Source organism: Patagioenas fasciata, chromosome 19 (genome assembly GCF_037038585.1).
Source record: "Patagioenas fasciata isolate bPatFas1 chromosome 19, bPatFas1.hap1, whole genome shotgun sequence".
Taxonomy (NCBI): Eukaryota; Metazoa; Chordata; class Aves; order Columbiformes; family Columbidae; genus Patagioenas; species Patagioenas fasciata.
This window is the reverse complement of record NC_092538.1, coordinates 10,980,912-10,993,920: the sequence shown is the minus strand read 5'-3', so window position 1 is coordinate 10,993,920 and position 13,009 is coordinate 10,980,912. Positions and strand designations below refer to the sequence as shown.

The 13,009-nt window shown below is 41.4% G+C and overlaps 1 protein-coding gene across 1 annotated transcript in view; it reads right to left on the bottom strand.

The window, feature by feature from the left end:
* Nucleotides 1–731: 731 nt before the first annotated feature.
* The window catches only part of MED13 (mediator complex subunit 13), a 50,701-nt gene continuing 38,423 nt past the window's right edge, over nt 732–13,009 (bottom strand). Inside the window, exons 17-30 of the mRNA XM_065852924.2 lie at nt 12,330–12,497; nt 11,098–11,321; nt 10,347–10,536; nt 9,369–9,834; nt 8,509–8,728; nt 7,694–7,885; nt 7,321–7,544; nt 6,766–6,908; nt 6,378–6,536; nt 6,097–6,282; nt 5,094–5,242; nt 4,685–4,858; nt 3,450–3,550; nt 732–2,772 (exon numbers count right to left, since the gene is read on the bottom strand). Coding sequence (XP_065708996.1) covers nt 2,640–2,772; nt 3,450–3,550; nt 4,685–4,858; nt 5,094–5,242; nt 6,097–6,282; nt 6,378–6,536; nt 6,766–6,908; nt 7,321–7,544; nt 7,694–7,885; nt 8,509–8,728; nt 9,369–9,834; nt 10,347–10,536; nt 11,098–11,321; nt 12,330–12,497 — 2,729 coding nt within the window. The 3' untranslated portion in view covers nt 732–2,639. The remainder of the gene's footprint in view (nt 2,773–3,449; nt 3,551–4,684; nt 4,859–5,093; nt 5,243–6,096; nt 6,283–6,377; nt 6,537–6,765; nt 6,909–7,320; nt 7,545–7,693; nt 7,886–8,508; nt 8,729–9,368; nt 9,835–10,346; nt 10,537–11,097; nt 11,322–12,329; nt 12,498–13,009) is intronic.

The window sequence follows — 13,009 nt, the reverse complement described above, 5'->3', positions numbered from 1 at the left end:
AATATTTAAGCTTGTACTTGCTAAAGAACCCAAGTTATTGGCTTGTGACAATTTATGGATCAGCTATTATGTGCCCTTCAAATAGCTCAGTGAAAGTAGCTCACAAAAAAACTAACACCCAACGTAGTAGTTGGCTCCATGGTGCTGGCAGGCTTGATATGTACATTGCCGGCGGTGACTATCACTCCAGAAGTGGCCCTTCTAATCTTTTCTAGTGGTTGTAATATTAAAATTCGCTTTAATTGCATTTCAGAGGGGAGTGGGAACTGGCAGCTTTCACAGCTGGAGAGTTTCACAGGGAAGGCTGTGGTCCAGGTAACAGAACACAGTTATTACACCAAGGTTCAGGCTGCTGATTCACTTACCTTTCTGAATACAAATCAGATTTCACACAAAGAAAGCCACAGCAAACCCCAGCCCTTGGAACTCGCCCAACTGAGCCAGGGTTAAAAATGACCACTTAGCAACACAGCTTCAAAAAACAAACAAAGAATCAAAAGACAGGACATATGCTTTGAAAAATTCCAGTTTTAGGAGCACATTTCCACTTCAAAAATCTCAGCCAAATGAGGGAAAAAAAAATTTTCTGTAAGACAAAAATGTGCTGTTTAACTTGCAGTGCACTACCATTACCGGGATAAAGTAATGGACAGACCCAGTTTTTAACTCTGTTTATCAAAATACACCAGCTTCTGATTGCACTCATGGTATTTTGAAGCAATGACTGAAAATTTTCATCACCAATTGTACAACTTTATACAAAAACCAAAAAAGTTGCTAATATTGTATATACATGATTTAGTGAGACTGTTTATATGAAAAATGATCTCAGGCAGGTTGTTTTGCATTTACAAAACACGATTCTCATGAACACAGTAAGTTCGGTAAATGCAAGCAAATTCTTCCTTGTAGGGGATTAACAGCGGGTGCACAAACGGATCTTAAACCTTGGCCCTTGAACGGTGTAAAGCAGCGAGACAGACCACGTACAGACCCAGGACAGGGGTGAGCGCAGCAGGCTCACGGGAGCGCTGCACGAGTTCAGTTTTTAATCTGGCAGTCAGCTGAGGAACCCAGAAAAAGCAAATGCAGTTGCTCTTCAGCACCCGTAGGGGCTATTTTCGAGCAGGATCAGACATTTGGCATGTGCGAGGGGAAAGGGGGAACTACTGAGAAAAAATGGTGACTGTAGCTAAAGGGAGAGGTTTAGGAAAGCCTTGGATTTGTCAGTCCCTTCCTTGTGGAGGGCTGAGCCTCCTTGGCACGTGCCCCAGCCAGAGCCTGGGAAGGGGAGGTGGGGAAGGCCACACGCCGATACTTAGGGCCTTCGCCGCAGTGCCAAAAATGCGTTAGAAAGGAAAAACGTTCAGGGTTTCGTGCTGTTTTTTTTTTTACTAGTGGAATAAAATCTGAATACCAGAATTCACTGAGAATCTATATACACCACATTTGAGTTAAACACACACCAATCTTAAAGTCAAGATTGACTATTTTTGCGTTTGTAAAATGGTTAGAGCTGGGCTAAATTTCAGCCTTCCAGGAGACTTTGGATGAGATCAGAGTTTTCTGTGTGTTCCGCATCAGATTCACATTTTATCACTAACGTGGAAGAAAATAACGCAGTCACCACAGCGCCAAGAATATCCAGGTAACGACAACGCACGCTGGATATTCTTGTAATATTTAAACTGGGATACTGAAAACAGATCTGAGAATCCAGCCACAGCTCTGAACCATAACACAAACTTCAATTGAAGAGTTTATTCATTTTATTCTCACTACAAGTTAAACCACCTACAATATCACTTATATATTGCCATTGTTACTCTGTAAAGGTGTGATATAAAATGCTGTAAGACCCGGTACCTTTTCAATTTATATAAACACAGTGAACTTCATTACTGTACATGTACTCTGCAACTACAGCTTAGCTGTAAATCCCCCACACACAATGGTATGGACATTAACCCCTCTATCCCCATTAAACTGTACATCAAGACAATACAAATTTACTGTCCCCACCCGCCCCTTACAAAAAAATAATACTCTAAAAGCAACCTACTGCAACTTTTAATTAAGACGATTACATATATTTTAGACCAATTGCTTTAAAGCAAGAAGGCAGTATAAACCTTCTAGGAAAATTTTTATAAAAGAGGTTAAGAAATATAAGACAATTTATACATTTAAAAACTTACAATAAATAAGAGATGCAGGCATTTTTGAATACTAGGTACTATAATCCAATACAAGAACATCTTGATGTTCCGAAGCCATAGGTTGAAACTTATTGTTCCTCGTGTTTCTTCTCATTTCCATGCTTTTAATATTCATTAACCATGACTGGGTACTATGGCTCATTACTCTTCACAAATACTGTGGTTGGGGGAAAATGGTTAATTTTGCTACTAAAAATGTTATAATACACTTTCTGACCATCATTCTAAAGCGTCCCCACAGTCGATGACTCAAAGCCAGCAGGGCAGCAGGTGCCCCTCTCACAAGTCAAAACAATATTTGCTGGAAGTAACAAGATTCATACCCCATCACAAACAACTTGCACTGAGAAGAATTATAACTTAGTCCTGCAGTGAAATATCCCTTTTCCTCATTTTTGTCTTGCAAAATTCAGATGAAGATCACAGCATATTCATGATAAAGTTATACAACTGATTCAGCACCACAAAATGAATCGGGAGACACGACCGTCTGTCCTGGGTTGCAGGATCACAGGTTAGCCAGGAGAGTGCATTGTACTGTTCCAGAACAAACCTGAAAAGCAAACAAGCTTCCGTCAAGCCAACAGATTTTCTCACTGGTATTTTACAGTCTTGATTTAATATAATCCATTTTTTGGTATTAAAAACAAACTAGGTTTGCCAACATTCTGAAATAACACACCTTCAAAATTATTACAAGGAGTTCAAAGCTAAACTTTCTGTCAGTGGAAATTTGTCATTTTAATTGTCTACGCTTAATTAACATCAAGAGGTTCACATATTAAAAAAGACACCAAAAAAGTGGCATTTTCTCAACAAGTGTCCTATGTTTGTATGAGTGTCTCTAGACTCTTGTACTTCAGCATTTCCGTGTTCCCACTGACGTGCAAGATCCTGGCTTATCTGTAACTGCCTTCCACTCCTTTATGCACCACCTTCTGTGTTACACCTCAAATTCTCTTTTAGCTTGAGAAATTAATTGTCTTTCAAATATTTTCAGTTGTAATCACCACTGATTAAAGAAGGGCTTAGAGGTGTTTAATTGTACTGTTCTATGATAAAGCCATCTTTTAATCAAAGCACAGCAATTTATATTGTCTCTATGATGTACTAAGGATATCAGCAGCGTAAAGAAGAAACTAACAGCCAGAAAAGTAAGTACGTAGCTTCACTGCAGCAGTATTACAAGTGAAATGCACAATATTTTTGCAAGTGATCAATCATAAATACCTGAGCACATCAGAAGTTTGATTAGAATCAAGTGGATGGGAGTGTTTACTGTGGAGTAGCTCGTCTGATTGCACTGAAGGCACGTGGAGGTGCAAAGAGGCCTAAGAAAGGAGAAGAGATGCCAGCAGTTACTGCGCCATTCAGCTACAGCACATTCCTTTCCCTCTGTATTGCTGACCTTCCATGCTCTGACACACAAGCCAAACCAAATCTTATCCTTAGGCCATCAACAAGCTCAGGAATTATCAGAATATACGGGAAATCCATGTAGATCTCTCCTAAAAGCACAGTGCAAATAGTGCAACAAATTCTAGGATTTTTTTAATTCCTCTGCTACATTAAGTGATTATTCAAAAAGCAACTCAAGTGGCTGAAGACGTCTAGTAATATACAGACTTGGAATTTCAGTTGCTTTCCGTAAGACTGGCTTATTTATATTCCATATGTAGAGCTGCTTAGGGTAAATAATAAATCCTCTATTCAAAAAAATGTCTTATACCAAAGACACAGCTGAGCTTAGGCCAAGAGGAACTGCTAATCCAGACACAAATAGGGCTGAAGAAGATATATCTATATCATTAGAAAATAAAGCTTAGTATTAGAGATGGCTATTTAAGTCACAAGTGAAAAATGTTCATACAGAAAGTTTCTCTGTAGACTAATGTATGGCCTTAAATGTGCCAAGTATGTCTTGACTGTGCCAGAAAAAGATAAGAGGATCAGAGAATATCCAGACAGATGATACAATGGCTATCACTTGGCAACAGCCATCATGGAAAACCTCGCTTTCATGCTTTGTGCAATACATAAAGAGATTTACTTTCATTTATTTTTTTTTTACCCAGTGTAAATGAGATATTACATTACACTCGTGAATCTCCCTCTCTACCACCGGTCCACATGGGAGTAAAACATTAACCAGAGATCTGTCTAGAAACTCAACCTATTCTTACAAAATAGCACAGCACAAAGCCAGAAAGGAGGCCAGACTATCAAGAAGAAACCATGAGAAGAGCAGAACCTTTCCAAATATTTGCTAATTCCATTAAGCATTTTTCTTCCCATAAAAAAAGTGAACATAAAAAGCCCAAGCTCGACAATTTAAAACCCAACCTCTCTTGAAGCAAAAGCAGATGTATTCCAAGAGACATGCTGCAACTTCGTTTTAAACGTAATAACTCTCATAATTCAGATCCCTGCACAACTCCCCGCCCAGCCTGCTGGATTTACAGTACCTTAAGAAACAAGGGACACTGATTTTGTGCTTGAGGACACGCTGACCAAAACCAGTCAGGCAATGGACCTGCTTTGGCAGTTGACACAAAATAGCCAAGGGCCAATGGCTGCTGCAGAATGTTTGTTACTTCATCATGGGATTCTGTTGACAGCAATCGATCTGTACCTTGACCCTGTGAAACAACAGGCAATGGTTTAAGGTTAGGAGAGCACAAACTTGACAGAAATTATCTGTAGATTTCAAAACACAATGCGTTTTGAAATATCCAAGCGTTATGTGAATCTTGCAAACACAATCCAATATCCCACTGATTCAAAACCTTTAATAGGAACCCTTCATTCCACAAAAGGAAATTAGCAGATGGAGAAAAACAAAACACACCCACGACTCTCTACTTTAGTAGTTACCTTGCCCATATCACCTCCATGGGGGTAGTGGGACCCTGGAGAATGTACAGGGGATCCAGTGGGGGATGCAGGAAGGATATTTATGATATCAGGATCAAGATCATCTCCAGTGTCTAACAAGTCAAAGATTCCCATTCCATCTGCTCCATCTTGAAAAAGAACAAGAACAGTGAATTTCTACAGGTTCCCTATGTACAAGATATGACAACACGTTCTGAAATTAAGCGATTTTCCATGTAAATCTTGTGGTTCATGAGAATAAACAGTCTTATTACAAGGGGAGTAACAAGGGGGGGTTGGTTGGTTTGTTTTTAAAACGAGAATCACAGAATCGACTGGGTTGGAAAAGACTTCAGAGATCATCAAGTCCAACCCTTGGTCCAACTCCAGTCCATTGACCAGATCATGGCACTAAGTGCCATGTCCAATCTCAGCTTAAAAACCTCCAGGGCCGGTGAGTCCAGCACCTCCCTGGGCAGCCATTCCAATGCCTGACCACTCTCTCTGCACAGAATTGCTTTCTAATCTCCAGCCTAAGTTTCCCCTGGCAGAGTTGAAGCCCATGCCCCCTTGTCCTATTGCTGACTGCCTGAGAGAAGAGCCCAATCCCCACCTGGCTAGAACTGCCCTTCAGGTCGTTCTAGAGAGTGCTGAGCACACCTATAAGCCTCCTCTTCTCCAGACTAAACAAGCCCAGCTCCCTCAGCCTCTCCCCAGAGGTCTTGTGTTCAAGTCCCTTCCCCAGTCTTGTTGCTCTTCTCTGGACCCGCTCCAGCACTTCAATCTCTTTCCTGAACTGAGGGGCCCAGAACTGAACACAATGCTCCAGGTGTGGCCTCACCAATGCAGAGCACAGGGGAAGGATCACTGCCCTTGGCCTGCTGACCATGCTATTTTTGATACAGGACAGGATACCACTGGCCTTCTTGGCCACCTGGGCACACTGTTGGCTCATGTTGAGCTTCCTGTCAGTTAGTACCCCCAGTAAATCCAATCTACTAACCATTGTTTGTGTTGAAGGCCAGATCCAAGTTTTCAGTGGTATAAGTTGACGATGCCACTTGCACAGATGCAGATGTGGGAAACACCAGTATGTGAGTGCACGATGTGTCCTGGGGCGTGTTCAGCTGAGATGTCTGCATGTTTAAAGTGGTGCTGCGTCCGAATACAGAGCCGGTCGATACAGAATCTTTGAAAGAGAAATCAAGCATTTCCTTAGTTTTGCTAAACCCAAACTATTAGCTCCGTTGCCAAAAAACAGAAAGGGAGAGTTTTCTCCAATACCTGGCATAATAATGAAGGACCCTTGTGGTTCCATTGCCACCAAACACGCGCTGAGAATGCTGGGAGAGTCTGCAGCCGAGATCCCGCACATCCTGCACATGTCCTTGAGTCTCTTACTAAGGGACTGAAGGTTTCGGCGACTCAGCAAACAACTCCAGTCTGAGGACATAAGGGATATAGGTTTGTCTAGAAGAACAGTGCTTGCTGCAGAATATACATCTTACGTACAATAGTGTGAGGTGCAAACTTCATGTCTGTTAAGTTTTCAATACGCTAAGGAACTCTAAAAGTCTCTGGGCTTTCTTCCAGAAATAGGGACAGACACTTTATATTATTGAAAAATACAAGCTTCAAATCAAGTTTCAGACTCTAAAAACGCTAACGTTACCTTTTAGTTCCCCGTGTCCTATTCTTCCTAAGCGGCCTATTACAACTCTCCACGGCAAAGAGCTCATCTGCACAAGTCCCAGGCACCATTCCCAGAGTTTCTGAAGCCCAAGTCTGCGGGCAGAGCCCTTTTTCCTGCGAGCTCTAAAATGAAGAAAGAAGGGAAAACAGAGCTAGAACCCATCTGCAACAAGTTTTTATTGCCATGTTTACAACTTCTTATTTCTATTGACCTAAATACTGACAGGGCCCAAGAACATCACTATTGAAGTACATCAACTGCAACTTCTATTTGTTTGGGGTTTTTTGATTAAACGCTGACATAAAAAGTCAGTGTAAGGAGGGGTGTGTGTGTGAACACACATACAAAACCCCTTAACAATCACATTAAACTAAATAAAGTTCTTCTAGAAATTTAACGCAGAACAATACGCTAGTTTTGGAACATAATGAGTCTACAAGTCAAGAGTTATTCTTACAGCATCATAAACTAATTGTTCAGGGCACTGAAAGAAGACATACATGCTAAAAATTAATTTAACAGTTTTGTTCTTACCTGTTTGGTACATCAATATTAATTATGCAAGTTTCTAACTGTTCTCCATAGAGATCTGTACAGGATGCAAGGAGCCACCTTTGATCATGAGACAAACAGTAGCCTACAAAAAGTACATTGTACTTCTGGCCAGCTTCTCCAAAAGTCTCTCCTAGTTCTGTTTGCTTGTCCTTTACAGGAGCCAGTATGAAAGGAGGGGTGTAGAGTCGAATACACTCAGGTCTCTGTAAAGATGACAGAACAGACAGTGAAGTTTCAGGAAGCAATTATTCCTAAGAACTCTAGTCAGTTAATGTGAAAGACACCAGTGATTTAATAAACAGGGACATTTCTCTGATCTGCACTTTTACACAACGACACGAACACCACTCACATCAGGGCTCTTCAGAGCAGTTTCCATGGCTAAACCTGGGCCAAAGCCAGTTAAAGTTTTCACATTGGTGGAAGTCGGAAGAGGCCTCCGACACTGAGTAAAAGCTGAAAATGCCAAAGATTTTAAATGCTGAGTGTAAATCTGCCGGTCTTCATGTTTCACAGGTTGCAGAAGGTACTGGCACGGGACAATCTAGAACAGATTACAGAGGGGAAAAAAAATACATAATTACTATTTCATCGTCAGATTAAATGGCTTTTGAGACAATATTTGGGTACAGTGCTTTTAGAATTCTACTTTGCAATCAAATTTCTATGGGTCTCAGATATCTCCTGCCACTTCTTCCACAGCGATAGGGGATTTCAAGCAAATATACTCCTTGAAGTTTTCTTCGGAGAAAAAGAAGAATCTGTTCAGAGGAGAATCCAAAAGATTCCTCCAAAATGTGCCCCTGTGCAGGAGCTGTGCAGCTGCTGACAGCATTAGGTGGGCTGTCTATCAGGAAGGGGCACTGCCTAAAGCTCAGTGAGGTCAGGCTGGCGGACCCGATTCCAGCGATGGGACAAGCAGCTTTCCTGGACTTCACTCAATTTCCTTAGACATAAGACTGATGAGTTTTGGAATCTACTACATGATTTGGCTTTGGTTAAGAACAACCAAACTACTCTGAAAACTACAATCTTAATGATTTAACAGCTGTGGAACTGTAAGCAATGTTTACAAAGCAAACAGAACTTTCATCTCCAGGGTGTTATCGCCTCCAAAATACAGCCAAAGATATTGTGTTCGGCATGTTTCTATAAACGTTGGCTCACCTGCACAGAAATGATATTCTTGATATTAGGAGGAAGAACCTGAACCATCTCTAAAAAGCAGCGCAGAAGTCCAAGCGTCCACAAACTAGATGAGCTACTGTTCTCATCCTTTTTTTCGTAGGTAAAAGGATCAATTATGTAAACCACAATTGCAGGTGGATAGGTGATAGCATGTGAATCTCCATCTGTAGGGACTCCAACTTTATCACGATCCATAGTGCTGGAAATGAAATTTTGAAACCAGTTACAAAAAGCTGAGGCTTATAATTATTTTACTTTAAAACTAATTGCCAAATATTCATCTGAAAGACCTTTGAGTCAACTGTGGTGTAAAAAAGTCTTTTTATTCCATTTTTTTATGTGAGCTTATCAGTAACTCAGTATTGCCTGTCTATTCTTTAGCCTTCTTTACTACAGAAGCTCCACAGCACAAAGTTCTCTTGCTCCAAGTGGGGAACAAGAACACCGACAAGGTCACTCTCTCAGTCAGAGCTGTCTTCACTGCTATAACTTTGATAACAGAAAGTAGAACTTTAAGATAGTGGTTACGTAGTCTCGTTATCCCCCTTTAAAATATAGAAGTGAGTAGTTTGATGATTTTTTTCTCTTTAAAAAGAGAAGAAAAACCAGAGAGTTTATTTTTGTACCACAGCAGACACTGAGGTGCAGTTAGAACTGCAGCTAAGACTGGAACCAAAAAGTGCAGCTCCACCATGAATTAACTCTCATTCTCCCTAAAAAGCAGCCTGGCGACTAGAACAGAAATACAGGATTGGTACTGAGGGGATGAGAGCAGCATTCACAGTGAGCTGAGGGGGTTGTTTTTTAACCAAAGTAGGTTTGACTCTGCAGTTCATTACCTTTCAGAAACCTCTGGATGGGGCTGTGCAGGCGCTGAAGCAGCATCTCCAGCCATCCCAGTTGTCTGCAGCGCTGGCTGTTGCTGCTGCCCTCCCGCCTGCCCGTTCTGCACCGTCGCAGCCTGCGCAGGCAGGGAGGCTGGAGCTGTATTGTTCATACTGGGAAAAGGCGGAAAGGAAGAAGGCTTGTTTGTTGGCATCCCACTGCCTATAGTGGCAGAAGAGGACGCCGGGGCAGTGGTGGTCAGCGTGGAATTAGCGGTGGTAGCGGCAGAAGACATGGCGCTGTTGGATGTTGCTGTCACGGTGCTGCTGGCGGGAGCGGCAGGAGCAGCCGATGGAGTGTTGGGATTCCCAGCGCCGGCCGTCACCGCGGGCAGAGCAGGGGCCGGCTGGCTGGAGGGAGGGACCAGGTTGGTTTGGGACAGTAAAGAATTGTCCAAAGGCTGAGAAGCAAGATAAGGACCTAAAACCAGAAAAAAAAGGCATACATTTTATATTGCAACTTTTTTTAAGCATCTATGTAAGTCGACAGATTTAACAAAAAAGAGCAAAAACTTAGCATGCATTTTACCTCCCAATACACCTGTATTCAATTTCTAAATTCTAATATTCCTGTAAGACACTCTCAGAAATATCCAGAAATCTATTTCAAAATAGTTTTTTCAGACGTGCTGAATTGCTAGAAATCACTGCTTCACAATTTAACTCACCGACACAAAAAGACAAAAGTCACTGCCAGGCAGCAAGACTGCGTTCCCTAAAGACGCTGCTGGACGATAACGAGCCATTTTAGCACATATCTCAATAAATGGGGGGGTATGGATTTCCTTCTTTCATTTTTTTTTCCCCAAGCTTAAAACCAGAAAACTGCAACAAACTATAAGACTCACAGAATGAACGCTATGGTTTCTTCTCTACTGGAATGGAGGAAGAGGTAATCGTATGAAATAAGAAACACTAAAAATAATGTCATACCCAGCTCGTATCTGCAAACTTGGGCATACAGTTTGAGTTTGGAAAATGCTTCATTGTTGGCATTAGCTGTCTGGGAGAACCATTCTGTGACCAGCTTCTCCGAAAGTTTCTTTGAAGCAGTAGGACCAACCCTCATGATGCCGTCGGGCAGTAACTTACAGATGGGTCTGTGCTGCCCAAGCCTGCACGACTGCAAAGAAGTGAAAGAGAAGACTGAAGATAAAGAATTTGTAAGTCTGTTAAATATCATACAAAGGAGCATACAAATAAAGACTGAAGACTCATAGTTTAGTGGTGATATTCCAAAGCAACATTTTAATTCTAGAATACTATACCAGTGATTAAGAGTGATTTTATGGTTTGTTTTCAGGTTTTCCTAAATGCAAGAAAAACCAGGCTGATACATCATCTCTATTCTAATCTTAATCCCAATCCAAGTAATACATGCATTTAATGCATTAATTAAATGCAGCTAAAACAATTAAAGTGGTAATACAGAGTTTTACCACTGAGTGGCGTTTATCAGATAAAGACTCTCAAACCAGCTCTTACTAAAAGGAACGGTGAGCAACGTGAACAACCCTTATCTTCCAAGTGCCCATTCCTAAAATCCTTTCTAGCAGCTTCCCCAGACAGTGTTCTGTGCAAGCATTTACATCGTCTGAGACAAGCCTGATAAGTAGTTATGAGTAGGTATTAGAAACGGTCTTTCAAAAATCCATTTCACTGGTAACTACCATAAATAATGTACCTCATATATTGCAGTCAGATCCCTAAAGAAGCTTTTTGCTCCGTTCAGCAGAGCTTCATTCTCAGGGCACACCACAACATACGCAACATCTCTTTGAGATCCGTAAGGTTCCAACATCAGCCTCTCCCAATACGGCAAAGCAAACGGGGACAGCACCAGAAAATCGTAATCATATCCCAACAAGAATGTTGGGATTGGCAGTGGTTCCGGGGACTCATCGGTTCCTGGAAAAGGAAGACACATTTTCCAATATATTAAGCAGAAATTAACACCCTGCTTCTAGGAAACACGAGCAGAAAAAACACTGGCATTTCCCAGCATCTAACAGGAAGTAGCACCGATTACAAACGGAATAGTTCTCACTTTAACAGATAGAAATGAAAAACCTGCGCGCATGGTCCAACCCTCTGCATAGAAGCATCAGCTAATTGTTTTTATTTGAAATAATAGCCCTTAAGAAGAAGTTCCACGGCTGTTTAACATTTCTATCAGTAAACAAACCAACTGGAACAGATCTTTAGCGCCCAGGAAGCCTTCCCCACAGAGCCATCAGAAAGAGGGGGAAGAAATGTAAACAGGCTGAGCAGATATGGAAAGGACCACAGAAGGAAAAAGAAAAACACTTAAAAACATACATCTACATGTACCCTAAATGTATTATTGCCATGTTTAAATACAGCTACAAAATATCTGCTGGTGAAAGGTCACTCTGGTACATACTGGTAAATCAACCTCATATGCTAAAGAGCCAGTTTCAATCTTGAGTGCCCAAAATTTACTTTCTATCTGTAAATGTGCATCACGTGTTGACCACTTCAAATACTTACAGTCTACACATGGGATCTTCAACATAGTTCTGAAACTACTGAGCAATAAAATGCACTTTTTCAAGCATTTCAAAGCTAGTATTTTTAACTACACTATTTTTAGAGTAATTAAAGTGGAGTATTCTTTCGAGTAAAAAAACACGGAGCAATTACTGGTTTCAACATCCAATCCATCTCTGCAATTTCAGCCCCTCACTTAGAGAAGTGTCAGCTGTATATAAAACAGTGCAACTGAAGCTGTTAATTTTAAATACATGTATCTTTAACTCATTTACTGGTTTAAGGAATATAAATATTTTCTGTTTTTTCTCAAGAGAAACGTCCAATAGCTCTTGTTAGTTTAAAAAAAGGCCAAAAGCTGTTTAGAACCCCAACGCGCTGAGGAGCATCCAGGCAGGACGTTACCGTAGGAGCCTCTGCCAGCCATTTTGTGGAACTGCTGCCACGTGAGGGGCCCCTGCACACCCCACGACCGCACCGTTCGCTTCTTCTGAATCGCGTCCTGTAGAACCGGCTGGAGCGACAGGAGCATCCGAAGGATGTCCTGGGAACACTGCATGCTCACGTCCACAACTGAAAGGACAAAATAAAACAACAACCAATTGTCAAGGCCTGCTGTAACAACAGGAGAGAATAAAGCGCGCCACAAACCACCCAGAACCCTAAAGCACCCCAATTTTATAGTCACTCTCTGCTGAAAAGCGCACTCAGGCCACCCAAAGGTCACAATACAAAAGTTAAGCACACAGATTTGAGAGTTCTCCCTCTTCCATTCTCAGCCACTTATAAAAAAACACTGTAGAGTTTTCCCTTGAAAGCCTTTGCATCTTACAACTTAAACTAAGGGAAAAAAATCCTAAAATAAATTTAAAAAATACAAACAAGTTCTACAGCCCTTAAACTACAGCGTTCTCCATCTAAATGAAGGAGGCTGCCACCCAGTGCTCACTCCACAGAAGCTGAGGAAAGCCTGACAATCACAGCCCGTGTCAGCAGCTTCCCACCACACATACAACATTTTAAGAATAAAAAGCTGACACAAAATTTGGTATGGCTATAATTTCATAGCCTTCTGTTTAAAAGTA